Source organism: Myotis myotis, unplaced genomic scaffold, assembly GCF_014108235.1.
Source record: "Myotis myotis isolate mMyoMyo1 unplaced genomic scaffold, mMyoMyo1.p scaffold_m19_p_13, whole genome shotgun sequence".
Lineage (NCBI taxonomy): Eukaryota > Metazoa > Chordata > Mammalia > Chiroptera > Vespertilionidae > Myotis > Myotis myotis.
Genome location: NW_023416317.1, coordinates 54,937,470 through 54,962,291, shown reverse-complemented (window position 1 = coordinate 54,962,291; position 24,822 = coordinate 54,937,470). Strand labels below are relative to the sequence as shown.

The following is a 24,822-nucleotide window of genomic DNA, read 5'->3' as shown; positions in this document are numbered from 1 at the left end:
ACACCTGGGAAGAGGTGAATTGGGGCTGGACGTTCTTCCCCGTTGTAAACAACCGACAAAGCCGGGCAGGAGAAGCTGTCACCTGCCGGAGATCAGCGCCCACGGCAGTTCCCGCGTCTGGGCTGGGGGAGCCCCGAGCCCACCTGGGAACGAGACATGTCACCGCGTCGTCTGCTCTCGCGGGCGGAGCCGGGTGTCCGGAGGCTGTGCGGGCTCCGTAAGGCGGGACACGCAGAGGATCCCGTCATCTGGCAAAACAGAATTTCCTCGGACACCGTTAATTACACGGGATCTCACACCAAACCAGAGGCTCGGGGGAAGCCCTCGATAAGGCTAACTAGCCTGCCGGTGTAGCTCAGTGGTTGAGCATTGACCTTTGAACCAGGAAGTCACGGTTCGATTCCGGCCGGGGCACGGGCACGGGTTGCTGGGTCAATCCTGAGTGTGGGGCGTGCAGGAGGCAGCTTTTCCATGATTCTCTCTCATCATTGATGCTTCTCTCTCTCCCTCTCTCTTCCTCTCCCTTCCTCTCAGAAATTAATGAAAATATATATTTTAAGAAAAAAGAGAAAAGGCTAATTAAGCAAAGCCCTTTCCCCGGCCGCCTCCACGCCACTAGCCATGATCCCAAGTGATAGGACCCCCACCCCCCGGGCGTGTTAATGAAGCCTCAGGCCTGGGACGTCCCCTCGGACAGCCAGGCCCACAAAGTGTGCCGCTCAGACCTTCCCAGCACCCCTTTTCCCATCTTCCTGAAGCGTCATCGCAATTTTCCTTGGGCAGATGGCCCTCCCGGTGGGTGCAGGCCTGGCGTGACCCAGGGCCTCCAGCCGGGGGACACCAAGTGACTGACCAGTCTCTCCCAGAAATGCGGGCATCGAGCAGAGTGGCGTCGATATTGGAAAAAGAGCCCGGCCGGCGTGGCTCCGTGGCTGAGCACTGACCCATGAACCAGGAGGTCAGGGTTCGAGTCCCGGTCAGGGCACATGCCCGGGTTGTGGACTCCAGCCCCAGCAAGGGGCGTGTAGGAGGCTGCTGATTGGTGATTCTCTCTCATCATTGATGTTTCTCCCCTTTCCTCTCTGAAATCAATAAAATGTTAAAAAATAAACTGGAAAAAGAGCTGATTTATCCCCACACAGGATCCCAACGACTTTCCTACGTCCCTGTGGCCTGGGTCCTTGGGGGGCCTGGCCGTATTCTCACCAGGGTGGCTGCTCAGCGCGTCCCTGGCTCCCGTGACCTAACCGCGTCCTCCTCTGTGCTCCCGGCGTCGGCCAGGGCTGCTTCTGTGGCTTGTCACCAGGGAACCCAGCCGGCGGCCGTGGGAGCCGCCAGGCAGACCCGATGGTGCGGGCGCCTCTGAGGCAGCTCCTAGCGCATCTTCAGCATCTTCAGCCCAGTCAGGCTCTGCGAACCCGGGGCCCGCCTCGTCAGACCCTGGAGCTGAGAGATGGAAGGGCTTTCAAGGCCCAACGTTAGGTGCCGGGCCTTCTAGCGCTTTCCACCACCTCTTGGGGGGGCGGTGATGGTCTTCCCGGGGGGGTGCACCGAGCCGGGCAACTGAGGCAAAATGCTACTTCAAGAGCCCTTGGATCGATTCATCAAGGATTGTTTATTGCAAGGCACGGTGCTAGGCACGGTGGGTACATGGAAGAGGCCAGCGCCCTGCCCCCGAGGAGCTCACAGTCTGGGTGGGAGACAGGGCACAGACAAGGACAGCTGGGCGACACACAGGAGGTCAGAGACAACCAGGCACAGTAACAGTTTCCCCGGGCGACCCGGTGCCGGTCCACCCGAGCGGGACCCGCCGCGGCTTGAAGCTCATTCATCTCAAAGGACCGACGCGTGTGGGAGGCTGCACTGCCCACCCGGGACCCTCGGGACCTGGGGGAGGGAGACCTGGGCGTCTGGGGGAGAAGGGGGAGCGGGAAGGTTATTGCAGGAAGGGGCAGCCGGGTGACCCAAAGGCACCGAGGTGAGACCGGAGCAAGGGGGGGCCAGGGTCCAAGGTGGACAGGTTAGAAGATTTAAAAGGGCCTTAGATGCTCATATTTGGAGTTTATGCTTTTTAACAAAATGGCAGGTCTCCTGGGATGAGCGATACGCAAGGCGTCGTCGCTAATGGAGAGGACAGATTCGAGTTGGACCTTCGGGACGTTTATCTGAGGTTTCGGCCCTCTGCACCTGCCCACGGGGCGTGGGCTGGTGTCTGCAGGGCTGTCACTTCCAAAGGGACAGCTCGGGGGCCGCTGGCGGTGGATCCTGCCGGAGACGGCGGAGCCCCTCCGTGATCTCAGTATGGCCACCAGGGCGAGCTCACAGTTCCCTTCCGCAGGCAGGAAGAAGGCTCCCGGAAGACAAGCATCTTTACAAACGACAGAATATTTATTAACAATAGCGTTAGAAAAAGAGTACATTTGCTGCTGGGTCACTGGGAAGTACCATCGACTTGGGGGTGGGAACTACCTGGGTGGCTTCTTTTTTTTCATTCATTTTATTATTTTGTTGTTTTTTTGTGTGTGAATATGTGTGTGATTTTAAATTTTGTTTTATTTAGAACAGAGAAGTAACCATATCCAACTAAGGAAGGAACACAGCTTGAAACACTGAACAATATTTTCCCTGTTGCCACCCTAGTTTTTACACAAGTGGAATCCTGATTATGACTATTGGATAAGTAGAGCGAGAAGGTAGGAAAGTCAACGTACGTTCTCCATCAAGCAAAAACGGGCAGATTGCAGGCAAACCCGAGCTCTCTGAGAAAGGAGAGGTGGCAGCCTGCGTACATGTGAAAGTGTGTGTCGGAAATGTCACTGCCTTTTAGATGCACTGGTCCACCAGATTCAGCTACAAAACCTCCCCCGTTATAACAAATAGGCCTTCCATCGGAATATGGTTTTGTTGCTACTGCCATTTTCCGACGTGTGATTGTAAGACGTGGACGGTAAAGCGTAGAAAGCAGCTAGGCTACGGGCTGCACAACACGAGCTCCTGAGAGCTCCACACCGTCGCCCCCACCACCTTTTACGGAGTCTTGGGAAAGAGCTGAAGCAGCAGCTGTTCACTGAAAGGAAGTCTGCCCGATCCAGACATGGCTCTGACTTTAAAGACAGACATATTCTACATAAGAAATTCCGGAAAGAATGGTGAATCTGTGACCAGAGAGTTACCCTTGTTTAAAAAAATGTACATTCAAACAGATACAGTGAAAGATAGTAAACGTATCTCTTAGCCTCTGAAAGACGGGGCTGCTATGGTAACTTTTGGTCTAAGTTACTACAGGAGATGCGACTTCAAATGCAACGTCTAAGGTAAGGCTGCTACAGAGACGATGCTAACGAGGTGAGTGGGGAGAGTCTTGGGGTCCATGCTAAGTTCAGGGTGAGTATTGCACATGGGACCTCTCGGGGAGGGAGTTCAGGTGTTGAAATTGCAGCCGTTCCCGAAACCGTCTCAAGAAAATGCACCCCAGGCAGAAGGACATACTGTACATGTCCCAGGCCCCATCCAGCCTGCTCGCCACGGAGGGGGCCCTACAGCGCAGCCCGGAGCCACCCACCAGCCTCCGGCGCCGGCCCCGCCGTCCTTGTCAAACTACACGTCATTTGCAATAGATTGACCAACGTGGGGTTCACACTCTGCCTTTTAAAGGAAACATTTTCAAACAATAGTTGCATGAGTGTGGCGCCCATCGCATTTTATAGCCGAGGAAAAAAAATTAATATCTACATTTCATGTTAACTTTAAAAAATTCTATAAAACACTAAATATATAATAAAAAATATGCATATAAGGACATATGTAAACTGCTTTGGTAACATCGTATTACAGATGTCTTCAGTGCACTGCGGAGTTTCCGGAGAAACTGCGGACAAAGCGAGACTTGCTTTGCGGAAGTTCTGTGTGGAATGCCATTCCTAAAGAAGCAAAGAACATTTTTCTTTCCAGTAATAAGAAGTACTCGAACAACAAGGTTACTTAGTACTGGGTGTCTTCAGGACAACGCGCTCAAGGTTGCTTAGATCACAGACAGCGAGTCCGGCGGGGGCGGTCGTCATAAGCTGGACCTGGCCGTGAGCGAGAGCATGAGGGTGCTGAGCGCCGACAGCGTGCAGGCGTTGGAGGTGGAGGGCCCCGCACCCCCGCCCCGGGCGTAGGCATCTGCGGAGAGAGAGCGCGGTCACTGAACAGCACCGTCCGGACTGCCACGGGGAGCGAGGCCATGGGGCGCGAGGCCATGGGGAGCGAGGCCACGGGGAGCGAGGCCACGTGGCTCCAGAAACCGGAGAACTGCTGATTCTACTGCAAAGGACCCAGCCTGGTGACTTTAACATCAGCTCGGTGACTGTCTTTTGCATGAAACTGCCTGAGGCCAGCAGACCTCAGTGGTCAGGGCAGGGGAGGGTGTTTTTGCCACATGTCTTCCTTTGGGGCTGACTCCCGCTGAGGCCCCGTCTCCCTGTGCAGGCCTGGGGAGCAGGCAGGTGGGGGGCAGACAGGCCTTGGGGAATAGGCATGTGGGGAGAGGCATGTGGGGAGAGGCAGGTGGGGAGCAGGCAGGTGGGGAGCAGGCAGGTGGGGGACAGGCAGGTGGGGAGCAGGCCCTGGGGAGCAGGCAGGTGGGGAGCAGGCAGGCTTTGGGGAGCAGGCAGGTGGGGAGCAGGCAGGCCCGGGGAGCAGGCTGGGGAGCAGGGGAACGTGTGCTCACTTGTCATCTTTGGGATGCGGATCTGCTGGCTGGCGCTGCCGTCCCCGCCGTCGCTGACTGGCCTGATTTCTATGATGTAATCTTCATCCAAAGGCAAGGAGAGCTCCACCGACGTCTGGTTTGTTTCGATGACAGACATGCGGCTCTGTCGGCTCCATCGGTACAAGACCTGCTGACACAGAAGAACAGGAGTCACCTGCTGCCTCCCAGGGCCCGCCCCGGCGATGATGAGCGTCATTTCCCTGCTGGCACCAGTGACGTGCTGGGACACATCTGGGAGGCGCATGTGCAGACGGGGCCCCTCTGCTGCTACCCTGTCCTACCTTGTCCTTGTGGGGAGAGTTTAAAGGAGGCCGCGGGGGGCAGGGGGAGGGGGAGTGTGAGGCTGCTGGTGTGCTATGTAGCCTCCCATCACCTCCAGGAGGCCCCATGGACACACCTGGAAACGTGATTTCCTCTGAGGATGTCCAGGGCTCGCTCACACCCGGGGACTTTAGCATCAAAACAGACTTGGCTTCTGTGTGACAGTGACCCACTGACTTGACCTCTCTGAGCCTCAGTTCCCTTCTCTGTGAAATGGGACAATACTAGCCAGAGGGTTTTCAGCTAGAGCCACTTGCCTCTAGTCACACAGTGTATTTCAGAGTCTTTGGCTGAAAGCACTGAACCCCGACTATTAATTTTGATGTGTGTGCGTAACATACGAACGTAAGTGCACGTGCCTACAGAGTCAAGGCCATATTGGTTTACAGAGTGAGGAAGCGTGTGTGGGAACGCAGGGCGGGGCAAACGTGGGTTTACAGTTGTGAGTACAGGACACGAAACACAGTCTATCTTGTATTAACGATGGCGATATTTTCTGTACTAACAAGGACAGACTGCACTGAGGGCCTGGCTCACAGGACTGTGTAAGCAGCACCTAGGGAGGCTGGGAGGGAGCAGGTGTGGGGACGTACTCGGCAGAGGTTAAAGCAGGGGCGGGCGGGATGTGATTAGTGCTGTGAGTCCTGGGGAGACGGGGCACGTCAGCACCTGGACAGGGTCTCTGAAAGGCCAGGCCACCCCCCTTTCCTCCATGGGACCCCTTTATGAGCTACAGAGAAAAGAGGGGTGTCAGGGGACAGTCACTGTCCCTCCGGAAGTGTCTGTAGCTTGCAACCACCCCTCATGTGTCTGGCTCTCCTTCTTGGCCCCTCCTCCCCTGTGAGTGTGAATCTGAGCTGGTGGCTCATCTGATGAGGCAGCGGCAGGGATGACCGGGGACCTGCGTGGAGGCCTGGGGACCCAGCTCCCCGAGAACCCCGCCCCGCCTGGCGCTGCCTGCTCGGCCCGGTTTCCACGGACTCTTTACCAAACTCAGACCAAACCACAAGGGGCAGAGGTTCCTAGAGTCCGGGAGAGCGTGTCAGGGATGTGGTCAGGGACGTGGGCCCCCGGCCCCGGTGCCTCATGGGACAAGACCGTCCCCACTCGCCACCCACCTTGTAGCCTCTCACGTCCGACTCGTTCTCCAGCGCCTTCACCTGGTCCCAGTTCAGGACGATTTTGGAGTCGGATGAATTCCACACCACGTTCCCGGGGGCTTGGCTGGGCGCTAGGAAGAGAGGAAGGTAGACGCGGTCAGACTGCTCAGCCCCAGTGGCTGCTGAGGGTTTGAGAGCGGAGGCATTTAATGGGCTGCTGCACTAACATGTGTCTTCAAGGTCCCTAAAACCGGACGACACACAGCAACACAAATGCAAAAAGATGCAGTTGGGCCCTGGCCGGTGTGGCTCAGTGGACAGAGCATCAGCCTGGGGACTGCAGGGTCCCGGATTCCCTTCCAGTCAAGAGCACATGCCTGGGTTTCGGGCTCAATCCCCAGTAGGGGGCGTGCAAGAGGCAGCCGATCCATGATTCTCTCTCATCATTGATGTTTCTCTCTCTCTCCCTCTCTGAAATCAATAAAAACTATTTCAAAAATAATAAGGGAGGAGGGTAGGAAGGCTATAAAAAAGAAAAAGGAAAAAGATTCAGTGGGTCGCCTAACATTTAGAGCTAAACGCAGTGGCCTTCCCAGCGAGTGGAGAAGCACGCATCTCCCACCCTCCGAATTCGGCTCGGTGTCCGAAGGCGCCCGCAACGCTCAGGGAGTCTGAACCCACGCAATGGGCATGTGGACGATCGCGGGAGGCGGGCGGGAGTGGGCGTGGGTGCCTTTGAGGAATCCCGAGGGCGTTTCTGAGCTCACGGGGCTTCCTGGTGGTCACGTTGACGGTGGCGCTGGAGGGGCCGGTCCCGGCCGTATTGTAAGCCTTGACCGCTAAGTGGTACAGCGCGCTGCCTTGCAGGTTGGTGATTTTCGTGGAGGTCTGATTTCCGAAGGTTCGTATTTTCCTAGCATTTTCCTCCTTGTCATCATGCCTCCAGTATTTAACCTGAGGAAATAAAAAAAGGGGGACCTTGGAAATCACCGATGGGGGATATTTCCATGGTCCTCTGGTTATATATAACCAGGTGACAGTTAATTATATTTTATAATTAACTCCTTCATAAGAATATATCTGTTTTATCCGCACCCCAGGATATATTTATTGAGTTAGCAGGGGTGGGGAACGTCCGGCCTGCGGGCCGTATAAGGCCCGTGAAATCATTTGGTCTGGCCCTGCCAAGGCGTTAGCGGTGAGCTAATGAAATGTCTGACCACACTGAGAGCATGCTAAGTTGTCAGCTGATAATTCTGTGTGGCCCACGAATGATGTTATAAATGTCCAAATGGCCCGTGGCAGGAAAAAGGTTCCCCATGTCTGAAGAGAGAAGTGGGTGGGGGCGGGGGGAGACGGGGGGGCATCAGTGTGGGAGAGAAGCATCCTGCACGTGCCCGGCCTGGGCTTTGAACCTGCAACCTTTCGGTGGATGGACGCCGCTCCAACCAAACGCGCCTCCAGCCAGGGCCCCGGGCACTGTGCTTTGGAACACAGGTTCCTATGACGGAGCAGGTTTTCTCTAAGGACCCCGCGCTCTGTGCCTGGGGACTCCCCGAGGCAGGACGGGACCCTTTGCTCCTAAGCTCGCGGTGAGATGGCGAATTGGAACGACCACGTTGGCCCCTTCTCCCTTTTTCTCTCCCTTTGCCCTGAGCCCCAGTGACCCCAGGGACATCGGAAGTCCCAGCTCCTCTCTCGGGGCATTGGGTAGATGCCCGGGCCTGCGTGTGCCTGAGACACGCCTCGGAGTGCTCCCGGGAGCCGCGGTCTCGCGAGGAGCGTCCCCCCCGCCCCCCCATGGATGCTCCGTGAGAAGCCAGGCCCGGGACGAAGGCCTCTGCGTGGGAGTGGGTCTGGGGGCTCGCTGGAGGGGGGTCTCTTTCCCAGACCCGAGCCCCCGTCCCTGCTGACCTCGTAGCCTTGTATCCGTCCCCGGTTCCTCTCCTGGGGGGAGGCCCAGACCACCTCAACGTCCGTGGCGGAGAGGCTCCTGGCGGAGATGCTGGCGGGCGGCCGGGTGGGCTCTGCAAGGAGATGGGAAGCGGTGTCGCCCATCAGCTGCATGGGGGCCGGCTTCCAGACACGGCGGACGGGGTGCCAGGAAGCCGTGGCTGCAGAGCCCTTAGTGGGCGGGACCCACACCCTCATCCTGGAGCCCAGAGTGACAGAGTGACGGCAAGGAGGGGCGGGGAGGGAAGGTGCTGGACAGCCAGCCCATTTTTCACATTATACTTCCCTCAAATCAGGACAGGCCTTCACTGAAGGGCAGTGCCCGATGGGTTGCGTGTCCCCCATCAGCCCCCCGCATTGAGCCCGGCCGTCCGGGCCGCGCAGCCGTACCTTCCTCTGCCGAGTACACCAGTGTGATGGGGCTGAAGGGGCCTTCCCCTTTGTTGTTGTAGACGCCCACCCGGACCTCGAAGGGGGAGAAGGGGCGCACGCTCTCGTTCCTGAACACGTATCTGCAGGCGTCGGCCGAGGCCAGCACGGTCAGCATCCAGATGACGGTGCCGTGGGGCCGGAAGGCCACCACGTAGCCGAAGCCCCGGCCGTTCTGCAGCTCCTCCGGCACCGTCTGGGGGGCAGGGGAGGGGGGGCGTCAGAAGGAGGCTCCGGCGTCACAGGGATCCCCTCCAGATGCTGAAGTTACCTGCCTGCCGCACCCGCCCAGCCCTCCCGCCTGTGTTCTTGCCGCCGGACTGACTGTGGGCTTCGTCAAGGGTCTGAAACCGAGGCCTGCGGTCAGTCCGCCTGAGGAATTCCTGAGGACGGAGCAGGGTCAAAGTGCTCGACAAAAATCTGCCCCGCAGCCCGGCCCGTGGCTCAGGGGTTGAGCATCGACCCATGAACCAGGTCACAGTTCGATTCCCGGTCAGGGCACAGGCCGGGGTTGTGGGCTCAGTCCCCAGTGTGGGGCGTGCAGGAGGCAGCCAATCAGTGATTCTCTCTCATCACGGATGTTTCTGTCGCTCTCTCCCAAATCAAGAAAAAAACATGTATTTTTAAAAAATGTAACGCAACAGCTGATGGGCAAGCGCCTTGTCCCGCCAGCCGGAAGCTACGAGAGGGAGGTTTGCACACAGTGGGCTTTGGCTGTTAAACAGCGGAGGCGCCTTCCAGCGAGGCGTCCGCAGAGGAGAGAATAACCGGCCAGGCCACCGCGTGCCCCTCCGTGCGGGGCACTCACCTCCCAGGTGATCACCAGCTCCGACTTGCTGCCTCCACCGCCACTGACGTTGGCCGGGGTGACTTCGGGGACTGTGCAGGGGACAAGGCACAGGTCACGTCAGGGGGCAAAGGGCAAATCCCTGCCAACAAGCACTCGGGGCCCCGCCTGTCTCCTGAGGTCAGAGGCCCTGTGCCCAGGGGCCCAAGCATCACCCCGAGGAAGTGAGACGCACAAGGAAGCTGCTGCCCGTCCCCTGCTTCCCATCAGGTGCAGGCGTGTGTGACACGGCTCCCCCGCCGGCCCCTCCCCGAGCCCGGGGCTCAGGGGGATGGGGAAGGCCTGAGGGCTGGTTCAAGGCACGGAGGCGTTTATTAACCTTGGGGAGGCACACATGGTGCGGGGGGGGGGGGGGGGGGGGGATGGAGGGTGCATCCGGGGGTCTGCAGAGGGCTGCTGGGGCAGGCCGGGCGGGCGGGCTCTCGAGGAGGGTGAGCGTGGGCCGGGGCGGAGGGAAGTGTGGGCAGAGGCACCCCGGCTCCCGTGCTTCGCCTCTTTGAGCCCCGTTTTCTCTGTGAAAGAGGGGGATGATGCGAGCCTCCTCGGGATGCGGGGAGGCATGGATTGGCTGTTGTCCTCAGACAAACGAGAGATGCGGACAGGGTGTGGGGTGTAGCTGGCGACTGGGACTTGTTTATAGTCGATGACACCCATTGAATGGACTTTGTCCAAGTGTGGGGTCCGAGTTCCCCTTTGTTTAGGGTCCCTGTGATCCCTTCAACAAGCGGGGGGCCGCTCATCTCAGTGGGAACCCCCACAGACCAGGCCCTGTGTGTGAGAGAAGTTAAGGTACAAGTGACCCAGACGAGTACACGTCCCTCCCTCCCTGTGGTCACGGAAGCTGCAGACATGAGGTGTGTGTGTGTGTGTGGGGGGGGGCAGGTGAAACTGCCGACTGGGCCCTGGGTGCCCCGACCCCAGCTCCTGGGGTGGTTTAAGCCCTAAGGAAATGGGACTGGGCTTCTGTGAACAACTCCCTCTTTGCCACTGGTGATGTCTGAGTTGATTCATTTGCAGCGTGGGATGCAGCCGATCAGTGATTCTCTCTCATCGTTGATGTCTCTCTCTCTTCTGCCTCTCTCTCCCTCTCTCTCTCTCTCTCTCTCTCTCTCTCTCTCTCTCCTCCCCTTCCTCTCTGAAGTCAATAAAGATATATTAAGAAAAAGAAGACAGCACCTGGCAGGGGGTGTTGGTGATAGAGGGGCTAATGAGGAAGAGCTGGCGTCAGGGGCTCAGCACAGCGTCCCGCACGGGGAGCGGGTGAGGGGACTGAGCTCCTGGTTGGAGCCCAATGCGGGCAGCTGGGCGGCAGGGCTGCTGGCTGAGGTCTGACCGTGGGGGAGGGTGCGCTCAGAGGGTCCGAGGGCAGGTGCGGGGAGGCCGAACCCCGAGGGGCCACCATGTCGGGGCTACTCACGGGCCTCCTCCGTCCTCCGCTTCTCCGAGGGCGGGCTGGGCTCCCCGATCCCGATCGCATTGGCTGCCACCGTGCGGAACTCATACTCCACCCACGGGTTCAGACCCACCACGGTCGCTGTGAACGTCCTCCCGTCGATGACGTCGGGGACTGAAAGACAGCAGGGGCACCCATGCTGGGCAGGCGGCACCCCCCTTCCTCCCCGCTGAATGGTGCTCAGGCTGTGTGGGTCTGAGGGCGCTGTGTGGGTCTGAGGGCGCTGTGTGGGTCTGAGGGCGCTGTGGGGGGTCTGAGGGCGCTGTGGGGGGTCTGAGGGAGCTGTGGGGGGTCTGAGGGAGCTGTGGGGGGTCTGAGGGCGCTGTGGGGGGCTGAGGGCGCTGTGGGGGGTCTGAGGGAGCTGTGGGGGTCTGATGGCGCTGTGGGGGTCTGAGGGCGCTGTGGGGGGTCTGAGGGAGCTGTGAGGGGGTCTGAGGGCGCTGTGGGGGGTCTGAGGGAGCTGTGGGGGGTCTGAGGGCGCTGTGGGGGTCTGAGGGCACTGTGGGGGGTCTGAGGGCGCTGTGGGGGTCTGAGGGCGCTGTGGGGGGTCTGAGGGCGCTGTGGGGGTCTGAGGTCTTGGTTTCCTCACCATAAAATAAGGCTAATAACAGGATCTATCCCAGATATTGAGAAAACCCATGAGGAACAACTAGCAGAGCATGTGGCGCGTAGTAAATGCTCAAACAAATCCTCGTTGTGTTGTATAAACATCCTCAGCTCCCCCTCCCCCCCTCCTGCCTCCTCTCTTCAACATATCTGTGCAGCACTTCCTATTGGTAACCAAGTTTCACAACCATCTCTTTTGCCTCATAAACAGCTCCTGCCACGCCCACTGAGCAGAGAGGACAGGCGTGCAGAGGGCTGCTGGCCAGCGGCCAGGGCCAGAATTCCGCGCCTAACGCCAGCCAGCTCCCATCTCCCTTCCCGAACCGCCTGGGGCTGGGGACAGTGATGCGCTGCACACACAGACACCCCTAGCAGCTGGATCAGTGAAGTGGAAAGAAGACGAGGTGGTGGGAAGCACGCTGATTCCTCGGAACTGCAGGACCCTGTGCGCATGGCTCCACATTCCTCCTTCCAACACCCCGGCCTCGCAGCCAGCCCTCGGGTGAGGGAGCGGGTGTTGCTGGCCGTAACTGCTGGTCTGTCCATCCCCCCAAATGAAACCGAAATGAAATAACAGCACAGGTCAATTTGGAGGTTCCGACAGGTCAGCGCGATGGCATGGCCAGTTCAGGTGTTTTTAATGTAACCACACCGCCGGGTCCCCGGTTTGATTCCGGGTCAAGGGCCAAGGGCACGTACCTGGGATGCAGGTTCCATCCTGACCCTGGTCAGGGCTCATGTGAGAGGCAACCAATTGATGTGTCTCTCTCACATCAATGTTTCTCTCTCTCTCTCTCTCTCTCTCTCTCTCTCTCTCTCTCTCTGTCTTTCCCTCCCTCCCTTCCACTCTCTCTAAAAAGCAATGAAAAAATATCCTAGGGTGAGGATTCAAAAAGAAGAAAGAAACAATATTAAGTAAATGATAGCACAGTTGGCTGACACCTAGGAAACATGGCCACAGTGTGCCATTGGCGGCTGCGCCATCGGCGGCTGCGCCATCGCAGCTGTGCCATCGCGGCTGTGTCTGCATGCCCTTGGCCTCTGCCGCTGCCGTGCTTTGCCGGTGGAACCCCAGCCCCGGCGCCTGGCGGTACCTGTGCTGACGGCCTGCCAGCCCACGGAGAACGGCGTCCGGGCTTGAACGACGTACAGGGTGACGGGGCTGTGGTTGTCAGGCCCAGGGCTCCAGGACAGCTGGGCGGTGGTGTCTGTGATCTCGTCAATGGTCACGCCCTCGGGGGGCCCTGGGGGACCTGCCGGAGAGGGAGTCCCTCAGAGGTGCCCAGCGTGTCCACCCGTACGGGAAAGGGATCGCGTGACGGAGCGGGGCCCGGCTCCTCCACCGTTTATCCGCCCGCCACAGCCACCCACGCCAGTTCCTCACTGAACGCCCACCATGCCCCGTTCTTCGGGGCTGAAACTAGAGGAAGGAGATGTGGCTGCTCCTTCCAGGGCTCACAGTACAACAGGGAAAACTCATGAGGTCGCAGCGTTGCCTGTCCCCGCCCACCTGCCCCTACAGCAAGAGCAAACACGCGCCTGTGTGCACGGGCGCCGCTGGAAGGCCCCAGAGCTCGTCTCAGGCTGCGCTTGGCCAGAGCACTGTCAGCTGGGGCTGCAGTCCGTGGCCGGCAGTCCATGGCTGGCGGTGCAGCCTGGGGCCCTGCCTGTGCAGCCTCCAGCCCTGCCCCGGCCTGTGCAGCCTCTGGCCCTGTCCCTGCAGCCTGGGGCCCTGTCCCTGCCCTGTCCCTGTAGCCTGGGGTCCTGTCCCTGTCCTGTCCCTGCAGCCTCTGGCCCTGTCCCTGCAGCCTCCTTCCCTGTCCCTGCCCTGGCCCTGCAGCCTCGGGTCCTGCCTGTGCAGTGTACTCCCTACCCCCCTCCCTGATGGGCACTGTGTCTGCCCGTGTGCAAATCCTGGACATGGGAGACCAGCCCTCACCGGCTCAGAAGGCACGATCGACCACCTCGAGAGAGAAGGTGGCGCGAGGTGACTGGGAGGGACATGTAATGATGACAGTTGTGCCTATCACAGGGCATAGGATGCGATGCCCCCATGTCTCTTTCCTCCTCCATCGTCACTGACCACCGGCCGGGAGACTAGATTTTCCTCCTCCCCCTCCGCTGAAGGGAGGGGCTGGGAATCTGGGCGCTGGGGTGACTGATGTTCCATGGGGACCTTTCAGCCTGTCCATCCAAGGCCACCTCCACAGAACTGGGGCCACCTTCGTCCCTGGGACCTTACTAACCAGATAAAGTCCAGATGACGATAGGATCTTTTTCTCACCAGCCTTCGCATCCCGGCTTTCCCAGCCCACCCCCCCTCAGTGGGGCTCCTTCGATGCCTTTGCAATCAGGGCCCCGGAGGCAGACAAGTGTCCCCCAAACCCCTCGGTGCACAGAACCGACAGGAGGGACCTGAGCCCGCAGCAGGCAGCTAAGAAGGAAGCGCAGGGTGGGGAGACCTTGGCCGCTGGAGATAAGCCGGGACCTTCAGGGCTCTTTGAGTCCCAGCACCCCCCCCCCCCCCCATGTAGCTGCGGCCTTACGTAATGTTGACCAGCTTTGTTGTGGGGAAGTGGGGTCCCTCTTTCAAAACCACTCAATGAGCAAATGCCTGTCCTCTGCACAGAATGTTCCTGTGGTCAGGGCTCGTGACATTTTGCCACAGGCTCCGCGGAGGGGACGCTGCGTGATGCCCGCATCCCTGGTCCCTCCCCGGAAGGGCGCCCTTTCCCGCCGCCATCAGTGGCGAGAGAGTAAATCAGGTGATCATAGGGGGCCTAGGACCGTGGTCGGCAAACTGCGGCTCGCGAGCCACAAGCGGCTTTTTGGCCCCTTGAGTGTGGCTCTTCCACCACAACATACCACGTGCGGGCGCACGTACAGTGCGATTGAGACTTCGTGGCCCATGTGCAGAAGTCGGTTTTCGGCCTGGGCGAGTCTATTTTGAAGAAGTACTATTGATATCTGGCTCTGTTGACTAATGAGTTTGCTGACCACTGACCTAGGATGTCCGAGCCAGACTCACAGTTGGATGGGGTCACATTGGGAACCCCCTGCAGGGCAGGGACGCCCTCGCCCGCCCCGGGGACTTGCAGAGGCACTGCCCAGCGGAGAAGATGGAGCGAGGGGCTGTGGCTTAAAGGGGGTGCTAATCGGGTGGCCCCGTGAACTGATTAGACTAGATTTTCTTTTAGGCTGTGTTGGCAAATTTCTCCTGGCACTTAATGTTATTTTCTGTGAAATGAAGTATACAATATCATTTAGGAACTTCAAGTCTCACTGATTTAAATTTTTATTAGTGTAATTTATTGGCGTTTAAACTGCTGATCTGAACATTATCCTAATTAAATAGAGGATAAATTTTCAGCAACTGAATTCTTCGGTCCCCAAGGGGAGAGCAGACCAGCCTGGGTGATTTTAAAGTGGAAATAAACACGTTTCCGTAAGTTCTGCTGTGGGTGGCTCCGCCCCGGTCAAAAGTGTTTTCCTTATCGCCCCTCATCTGTGCCATTACTGAGAGGGTTTTAAAGGCCATTTAAAGGGGAACCAAAGCAGATAGTTAACTTCTCTTGACAGTTCAAGCTGGCAACTCCCTCACATCCCCCTGACGTGTTGCCTGGAGAGAGAGGAACTTTCTGTGGCTCCAGTAACCCGGTGCTGTGTGCTGAGGCTCACCCGCGGGCACACCCCACAGCCCCCGATCTCATTTTCATGCAGCCACAGGGCTGCTGGCCCAAGAAGCCTCCCCCGAGCCCCCCATGTGGGGTCCAGGTCGAGGAAACGCTGGCGAGACATTAGTTTGATGTTCTGAACGGCTCCCCTTTCTGTGGGTTAGAAAACCAGCGGGCACACTGGTGCGTACACCAGTTCGTAAAGATTCTACATTTAATTTAAACGTATTTCTTAAAAGTCCATGCACTGGCTCCCGTACAGAATGGTTTGTGGGGCTTGGCATTGAGCCCATCGGTGTGGCTCAGCCGGGGGCTCACGCCCAGTAGGCTGCGGCCAGGCCGCGAAATGCCCACCAATGTCAGCCCGCACATGAACTCCCAGCTAAATGACGTCCCAGGTGCCAGCGGGTGTGCACAGGACACACTGTGCACTTCAGAGGAGGAGGAGGAACCCGGGAAGCTGGGGATGAGGTCACGTCAGCCACGCTTCCAGCCCCGGCCTCAAACACTCACTGGGGTCAGTGCCCATGAAACCTGAAACAGCACAGCTCGAGCCCTCCTTAAGCCACCAGCTTTCCTTCCTCTGAAGGCACCCTAGGTCCCCTCCGCCGGTGGCCAGGCTCAGGGGTGATCTTTGAGACGAAGCAGCCTCTCCCGACCCTCTCCCGTGGGAAACGGCTGAGTAGAACCTATGGAGACTGTTCACCCCCTAGTCACAGTGTTTCGCTTCTGACTTTCATTCTCAACCGCAGGAGGTTTTAGAAGTCTGTGCAGGAGAAGATGCCACGGAACTATTTTAAGGCCGAAAGCCAGCCCCTCTCCCCCCACAATACCTCTGACGATGAGGTCGGCGGCCGCGGACAGCTGGTCCACACTGGTCTGGACCGTGCAGACGTACTTCCCAGCATGCTTCAGCTGGATGTTCCGGATCATCAAATCCCCGGCTGAATCCTGCTGATAAAGGAGTGGCCACAATTAGTTCTTAATGAGTTCTAAACGTCGTTATCACATGAAGGACGCTGCGGCTAATGGTTTATTTTACCCTGGCTGACGGGAACATGAGTGATGCGAGCCGCAGCCGATTACTATTAAAAACAGGGAGGCGGCCCCGGCAATAAGGACCCCAGCTTGTGCGGAACACGCTTGGGACCAGGCTGCAGGGGTCTGGCTTCTCTGGGACTCATTTGCCACTGGGGTTCGAAGCACGTGACTTACAGAAAGTGGGAAGCAGAATACTCCGGTCCATCAACTCCGGCTGGGGAACGGCTCATTGGAAGTGACAATATGCCGCAGATTTGGGGGATCTGTAGTTAGTCTCTGCGATATCCATCATGATGGCTTTGAAGGTAATTAAAAGTATACAATTTGGTACTTCACTTCCGTTTTAAAAAGTGCACGGAAGAGCCCAGCTGGTGTGGCTCAGTGGTTGAGCCTCGACCTATGAACCGGGAGATTAGGATTTGATACCCGGTCAGGACACAGGCCCAGGTTGCAGGCTCGATCCCCAGTGTGGGGCCTGCAGGAGGCAGCCGATCCATGATTCTCTCTCATCATTGACGTTTCTGTCTCTCTCTCCCTCTCCCTTCCTTTCTGAAATCAATAAGAACATATTAAGGAAAAAAAAAAAAAAGACTAACTTTGCGTTTCTTTCCCAGGGAACCGAGCTGCCGGAGTCAGCGCCACGCGGGCGGGCCCTGCGGACACTGTGGGTCACACTTACCCCCCCGACCCTCTCGAAGTGGTCCCCGTCTCTGTCGAAGTCTATCCGGTGTCCGTTGAATGACCAGGTGAACACAATGTCCAGCGAGTGGTCCTGTCTCACCTGGCAGGTGAGGACGATGCTCTCCCCGACGGTGACGTCCATGCTGGCGGGGGGCACCGTCACCCTCGTGGGGTCTGCAGAGTGAAGACAAGAGAGAGGACACAGGCTGGGGGCTCGTGCAGGAAACTCGCAGGTTCCAGAGCCGCACTTTATTTTTTCTCACGCTGTGACCCCAAACCTCAGATTCGGGCCAGCTGGTCATTTTTAAAAAATACAATTTTATTAACTTCAAGGAGGAAGGAAGAGGGGGAGAGAGATAGAAACATCAATGATGAGAGAGAATCATGATCAGCTGCCTTCTGCAGGCCCCACACTGGGGATCAAGCCCGCAACCCAGGCATGTGCCCTGACCGGGAATCAAACCGTGACCCCTTGGTTCATAGGTCGATGCTCAACCACTGAGCCATGCCGGCCGGGCTCATTTTTAATATGAAAAGGTGAAAATACGTGTTATGGGACGAGCCTTCCCTGAACCACAGAAGCCAGAGGGGAGCAGGAGGGGATGTTCCCAGGACCAGGGGGAGGCCCTGCTCTGAAACTGCCTCTTTGAAGGGTGTCCTGTCCCCCCTGCCCCCACCCCCCCGCCCTCAGCAGAAGGCAACGTTTCTCCCGCTGAGCGCACACAGGGAGCGCGTCCTTAATGAGAAGTTTCTGGGGGTGATACATGGTCAGCATGGGAGATTTAAACAGGAAAGGTAAAAGAAGTGACCACCCCTCCCCCCAAAACAAACAAACAAAAACAAAATCCTGTCCACTCCCTTACTATCTGGCTCAAACCTCTATTTTCATTTTGGTATTGATTTCCCTGTCTGGTTCTGAGTTCCTCACTAATTTGTTTTGCACGGTCCTGTGCGACACACACACACACACTCTCCCCGCAACTCCTCTGCTTAATCTAGTAGTAGGTCTGTTTCTTTCTTTGCCTACATTGTCTATAATCTGCTTCGTGTGCTATCAGGCTTATGAAGACGTTCCAGACCTCATTTTGAAACTAGTAGGCGTTTTAGAAAATGTTGTCATAGGTATAAAATTATTAATAATGCTGTAATGCATATCACTGACAAAGCGATATGTGTATTACTTCTTTTTAAAAAATATATTTTCTTTGATTTCAGAGGAAGGGAGAGGGAGAGATAGAAACATCGGTGATGAGAGAGAATCTTGGACCAGCTGCCTCCTGCACGCCCCCAACTGGGGATCGAGCTGCCACCCGGGCACGTTCCCTGACAGGGAGTAGAACCGTGACCTCCTGGTTCATAGGTTGATGCTCAACCACGGAGCCACGCTGCTGGGCTGGATATTTCTTATTTTTAGTGAGGAAAGGAGTGGAGAGCAAATCACCTTAGAATGATTCTAAGCAGAAGTCTAGGAATCACTCGCTTTTGACACCACATGTCCTGGATCATTTTTGAATTTAAAAGTTTCCTCACCTATCCATGAACAATTCCTGGCTACAGTTATATGCATCTATGGTTTCCCTGTGGCGGCATGTTGCCTAATTCCACTTGACCGAGCTGAAGACCCATTTTGCAATGCGGATATTCATTCACTGGTGGGTGTACCCACCCAGCGTGCATTGTGCGTCACGGCCCCGACACTATTACGTGCTTTACAAGGACTGTTTCACGTATTCTTAACCAGCAGGCACTGTCATCGTCCCCACTTCACAGATGAGGACACATGTCTCAGGGGGGTCAAGGCGCCCGGCCTTGGGAGTCACTGGGCAAAAGGATCCCAAAGGAATCCCACCCGTGTCTGTGAAGTAAAATCCCACCGCGGACGGTGCATAGGGAAGGCACCGGAGGGCCTTGCTGGCGAAGGGAGTACACCTGGTGGGCAGCCGGCTGTGTGTACGGATACAGAGTAAGGGACGATTTCCCTAAAATACACAAGCAATGGCCTGCGCCCCTCGAGGGAAGGACGGGGTGCCACAGACTGTGCCTCCATGGCCACGGCCACATGCAGGTGACAGCCCAGGGCCCGCCTGCAGTTGCCGCCCGGGAAGGACCGAGTCTGGTCAGCAGGTGGCGCTGCCATCAAAGCTGAAGGAGCAGCTTCCCTCCTTTCTGCTCCTGCTCCCACTGGCGGCAGTCTACTGGTTCCTCAGCTGGGGGAGCCTGCATCTCCGGAAACGGGCAATAATTCTCAGACTCTTCTTAAAAAATTCGTTTTTTATTGATTTCAGAGAGAGATGGAGGGAGCGAGACAGAAACATCAATGATAAGAGAGAACCATGGATCGGCTGGCTGCCTCCTGCACGCCCCTACATGGCCTGTGCCCTGACTGGAAATGGAACCGTGACCTCCTGGTTCATGGGTTGATGCCCAATCATTGAGCCACACATTCTAAAGCTGTATTTCTTCGTTTGCTTATGGATTTGAGCAGCACATGAAGCTTAAGCAGAGCGTCTTCCTACCTGGTGGACCTTACCTGCCACCCTGCCCCTACCTGATGCATAAAGGATGTATAAAGCTTTTTGCAGAACAAAAGCCAGCAACCCCAACCCCTTCCCTCCGGCAGCGTGGGCCACTCCTAACTCGCGGGTTTGGGGGTGGCCAATAATTCCAAGTGCACTTTTCTCTTGAAACCCTTCAGGATGGACACGAAGAACAGCCCTGGGCCCTGCCAGCCGCCCCGTGGGTGGGCGTGGCGGGTGAGGCGTGAGCTGGGCGCTGGGAGAGGTTGTTTCTGTGGTATCGCTTGGCCCAGAGCCTGAGCTGCGTACAGCCAATGCGATTCCAAGGAAGGAGGCTGAAATGAGGAGAGTTCTCCATGTGTGTCTTGTGCCTGTTCTTCGCTCTGAGGAGGAGAGTGAAATGGGTAGGCAGCACCTCGTTGCCGGGAAGAATTGTTGGGGCGGCGTGCGGGCCCCGCAGCCTCCGCGCCCTCCCCAGCCATAGGCGCCTGCTCCTGCATTGGGAGTTGCTGATCCAGAGAGAAAGGGAGCTTAGGGGAGGGTCAGGGAAGCAGGAAGAAGCTTAAATTAGTGTATGTGCAGAGAGGTGTTGACGACTTTTCCTGCCTTTGAAGTTGGGCCCAGGGGACAGGAACCTGAAGTCACACCAAATCGTCTGAAGCCTCATCTACTCTGTGCAGAGGCGGATGAGGGACAGTGGGAACGGGGGCAGAGGAAAGAGGGGGGAATGCAGAGAAACAGCAAGAAAGACTCGGCAGGGGGCAGAGCGTCCGCTCCTCAGACTGGAGGCCAGGAGCCAGGCAGGCAGGCAGCCGGGGAAGAGGGGAGGGAGCAGACAGCCTGTGGAGAACACCTCCTTCCTGGCTTTCAGGGATTAAGACCCAGAGCCACGGGCAGCTGCGCCTGTGCACTCGGTCACCGGTCACCAGGAAGCCGCAGGGGGCTCCTTCCACCGAAGGGGGCCGGGGTCAGAGCCTGGTCTGTTCCGAGTCCCAGGGCTGTTCCTCCATGACCGACCTCTGCAGGTGCCGGTCTCCCGCGGCGACTGTGGGAAGCACCGGGTCTCGCCCAGCCTGGGGATCGGCCGCCTTAGGGGGGCATTGCTGGGGCAGAGAGAGAAGTCGCTTTCTGCTCTGGTTGGTTAATTGGAAACAAAAATCAACTACTTCCTCATTCCAGAAGCACGTTCCTTACTTGAATTAAAACAGACGCCTAGGGTGTGTGTGTGCGTGCGCGTGCGCGTCTCAGAGTGTGTTGGTGTGCGTGTGTGTTTCTGTGTGTGTGTCTGTGCATGTTTGTGTGCCTGTGTATGTGTGAGCGTGTTTTCCTGAGTGTGTATCCAGATGTCTGTCACTTGGTACATCTTTTTTTTGTTGTTAATCCTCACCCAAGGATATTTTTCCATTGATTTTTAAAGAGAGAGGAAGGGAGGGTGAGAGAGACAAAGAAACATTGATGTCAGAGAGACCCATCAACGGGTTTCCTCCCGCAGGGGCCCTGATGAGCCTGGGACTCTGGTGTCTTAAAACCACCTGGTTCCAGGCTTGACCACGTGGCCCCATCAGGCCGCAGAGCCACCGAGACATGGTGGGACCCCTCTGAGCTGCCGGCCCTCCTGTAATGGGGAAGGGATGGTGTTTGGCAGGCCAGGACAGCTATGCAGTTCAGACTGAGTTCATGGAATTTAACCGTAAGGCGCTACCCCGGCATGAGACAGGGCTCCTTACGTTCATCAACCGTAAGGCGCTACCCCGGCATGAGACAGGGCTCCTGCTGCTACTCCGGATGCAGGGATCTGCTGGGGAAAACCCAGGAGGGGGGGCTCCTTCCGTGGCTCAGGAGGGGGGCCGTTGGGACGGGAGAGCTGGTGGTCTTGAGTGAGGCTCCCAGGATGGCTGCTGGCTGCTCAGTGAGAGCCCGCGACCAAGTCATTCCCGCTCCCAGCACGGACGCCGGCGCACGGGGGCTCCTGTTCGACTGCCCAGCGCTTCGGGCCAGCGGCTCAGTCCCCAGACACGTCAGCACCAGCAGCGGCCTGGCTCCTCGCGTCAGAGGACCGTGTGTGCTCAACCTGGAGGAAAGGGTGCCGTGGAAACGACCAGAAGGAGGATGAACCGCGGAATGGATGAGAAAAGTGGCAAGTTCTAGAAGAATCAGCGAACCGGTTAGAAAAGGAGAACGGAGAAGGCACAGCACCTGTAGGGCTGGGCAAGGAGGAGAGAACTCGCCTGCCTCCTGGTGACGAAGATGCCCACGCCGCCGGGGCTGGAGGAGGTGACGTCCCCTCGGATGCTCAGAGATCTGTCCCCAGAAGACAGTGTGGGCGACGTCATGGATCATGGGTTTCGCTTTATGACCGTGGCCACGCGTGAGGCTGCAGGGTCTTTATCCAGGTGGCCAACTGCTGTGTTTATGAAACATACCCTCCCCCTTTTTTAAACATAGTTTATTGATTTCAGAGAAGAAGGAAGAGGGAAAGAGAGACAGAAACATCAACGATGAGAGAGAATCATGGATCGGCTGCCTCTTGCACACCTCACACTGGGGATCGAGCCCGCAACCCGGGCATGAGCCCTGTCTGGGAATCGAACCGTGACCTCCTGGTTCATAGGTCAATGCTCAGCCACTGAGCAACGCCGGCCGGGCAGCCCCTTTTGTGTGGTGGCCACCTGGTAGGTCATTTACATGACGTGGGCAGAGAGAAGAGAATAAGGCGATTTTCTGTAGATGCCTCGTTCCTGTGGACTGGGATGCTCTCTCCAGGTTCACGGTGAAACAGTGGGGACACCCTGAGGCCTGTCACCATCATCGAGCACTGGCACTGTAGCCACTGCCAGAGGTCGCCTGTATTCTGTTTCACCAGGTGCCAGGACATGGGCCCCACACCTGCCTGTGTTCTCTTCCTAAACATAGCCCTGTCTTACTTGTCCATCATGCACACGGCGTCCCCAGCACACGCGCACAGGCTACCGGCGGGTAACACACTGAATTTTCACTCCCTTTCAGGGTTAACTGATTTGAACTAATGCATGAAGCCAGACTAAGCTTTGCACCAGGAGAATTTAGCCTCCAGACTTTCTGATGGGGATCCATGACAGAGAGAGTTTACGGAACAGAGCTGGCAGCAGCCAGTGACGAGAGCGCACAGACACCGAACGGGATGGAGCTTGACGTTTGCGATGCCACTGCTTCCCGTGACCAGCAGAGCCTGGACCAGAACGGCCATCCATTTGAAAACAGGTGTTGACCAAAACAAATTACTCATTTCTGTAGAGTCTTTTAAGTTTTGAAAACGAACTGTATGTTAGTCAACACTGACTTTATAATCATTTGTGCCTGGATCTTTCCAAGAAAAGCAGCTTCCCCCAAACATGCGGGGTTGGGGAGGGAGCCAGCGACAATAGTGCAAGAAAAACGTGCGTGCAAGTCTCCAAAGAAATACTGGAGCCCTCACTGGTTGGCTCAGCGGATAGAGCGTCGGCCTGAGGACTGACGGGTCCTGGGTTCGATTCTGGTCAAGGGCACATGCCCGGTAGGGGGTGTGCAGGAGGCAGCCGATAGATGATTCTCACTCATCATCGATGTTTCTCTCTCTCCCTTCCTTTCTGAAATCAATACAAATGTATATTTAAAACAACAACAACACTGGGGGCCTGTAAGCAATGACGACACCTGCCTCGCTTCGAGAGGACGCCGAGAGGAGAGGAGAGGGACGGCTCCCGCAATGAGGCCCGATGCTCAGGCCGCTGCCGGTGAAAGGACCCCTGGGAAATTCAGGGCACAGACTCCCCTTCGCCAGCACCGGGACAGACCCCCAGCGAAGCAGCGTGGCGTTCCCTCGCTCACTAGCCGGGCAACGCACCCATCTGAGGACGGCCCCCGAGTGGCTTCCAGGCGAGAGAGTCCGGCTCACGGTGCCCACGCCCAGCCTCGACGCTCTCCGTGCCCATCACGGGCGCCGTGACTAATGCCGCGGACAGGACAGTCTGACCTGCGCCGGGAAGATTAACAACCGGGGAATCGCCAGGCGGGCTCCCGATCGTTTGCTATGCTGATGTCTACAGCTACCTTAATGGGTTATTTGAGCGGTTTATGGGGCATGGCCAAAAATACACTTTATTGAGGGACATGATGATCTGAGCCGAGCTGAGCTGAGCGCAGTGAGGTCTCTGACTGTGAAATATGAAATCTTTTGAAAACCTGTTTTCACCTCTTGCCTTCTCTTTCATATAATTCCCCGGAGGCCTGGCATCACACAAGGACGAAGAGTAACTCTCAGGAACTTCGGAGAGAATCCCCAAGGATGCTGGGAGATTGCTCACCTCACAGGGTCACGCCAAGGCGCGTGGGGGTGGTAGAGGGGGGTGGGTACCACCCTTCGAAGGGCCATCCGTCCTTCAGCAGGGGGCAGGAGAATTTTTCAGGAATTCCTAATCTGGCTTCCCGTACAGGGTGTGAGTACAGGATGCTAAGCACAGACGTAGCACCCGCACCGTGTCATGCACCGGGGGTCACCCACACGGCGCAGGCCCTGCTTCCTTTACAGGCGCAGGGAAGTGGCCCTGCCTATACGGACGGACAGCCCGAGCGCAGTGGCGAGCGGGGCCTGAATAAATCCGATAAATTACATAGGTCTCGATGCTGCCGGGCCTGCCCTGCCTGTGCTAGTGGACTATCTGGCTGGCCACAAATAATTTACATTTGGGGATGATTTTATAGGAATAGAGTCATAAAAAAGCCACAAAAGTAATCACGGGGATTATGGATGAGACACCGTGCGAGCTTCCTCCCATAAATCATCTCATTTCCTCCTCAGGCCCAATCCATTAGGCTCGGGGAAGTCTGAAGCCCTCTGCACAGCAGCACGGGGTGTTCTTGATTGGGGCGCGAGCCCACGAGGAAGACAGAGTGGTGGGAGGCTCCCACTGAGGGGGGTGCTGGGAAGCAACTGATGGTGGGCGGACAAGCCTGCAGCCTACGCTGCGACGGGGAACTACAGGCAGCAGACTGGCCCCCTGTCCAGAACTCACCCTCCACCCCCCTCCCCGGGGCCGGAACTGTGGTGCCAGGTAGCACTGAAAGTCCTGGATGGATCACGGGACCAATGTTTCTTAGCATCACTTAATCCCCAGACTGTTGCTCGCTCTTGCCCTTCCTTCCTTCCTTCCTTCCTTCCTTCCTTCCTTCCTTCCTTCCTTCCTCCCTCCCTCCCTCCCTCCCTCCCTCCCTTTCTTCCTTCCTTTTTAATATGATTTTTGAGGGAGAGGGAGAGATGGAAACATCCATGAGAGAGAAACATCGATCTGCTGCCTCCTGCACGCCCCCTACTGGGCGGCCTGGCGTGCCAACAACCCAGGCTCATCTCTGCAGCCCCAGTCTGTCCACAGGGCCCGCCGGTGCACTCCGGTTGGGATGAAGAATTACAGGGCAGCCTAGCGACGTGTCCTC

At 57.3% G+C, this 24,822-nt stretch overlaps 1 protein-coding gene across 2 annotated transcripts in view; it reads right to left on the bottom strand.

Annotated features, from left to right (window-relative positions):
• Positions 1-1,619: 1,619 nt before the first annotated feature.
• Positions 1,620-24,822, bottom strand: part of CNTN4 (contactin 4) — a 398,511-nt gene continuing 375,308 nt past the window's right edge. Inside the window, exons 14-24 of one of the 2 annotated variants that reach the window (XM_036333343.1) lie at positions 16,857-17,032; positions 15,970-16,090; positions 12,557-12,715; positions 10,821-10,970; positions 9,365-9,435; positions 8,518-8,752; positions 8,089-8,201; positions 6,942-7,128; positions 6,193-6,305; positions 4,712-4,880; positions 1,620-4,164 (exon numbers count right to left, since the gene is read on the bottom strand). In XM_036333343.1, coding sequence (XP_036189236.1) covers positions 4,058-4,164; positions 4,712-4,880; positions 6,193-6,305; positions 6,942-7,128; positions 8,089-8,201; positions 8,518-8,752; positions 9,365-9,435; positions 10,821-10,970; positions 12,557-12,715; positions 15,970-16,090; positions 16,857-17,032 — 1,601 coding nt within the window. In that variant the 3' untranslated portion in view covers positions 1,620-4,057. The remainder of the gene's footprint in view (positions 4,165-4,711; positions 4,881-6,192; positions 6,306-6,941; positions 7,129-8,088; positions 8,202-8,517; positions 8,753-9,364; positions 9,436-10,820; positions 10,971-12,556; positions 12,716-15,969; positions 16,091-16,856; positions 17,033-24,822) is intronic. The other variant, XM_036333344.1, reaches the window with a different exon arrangement.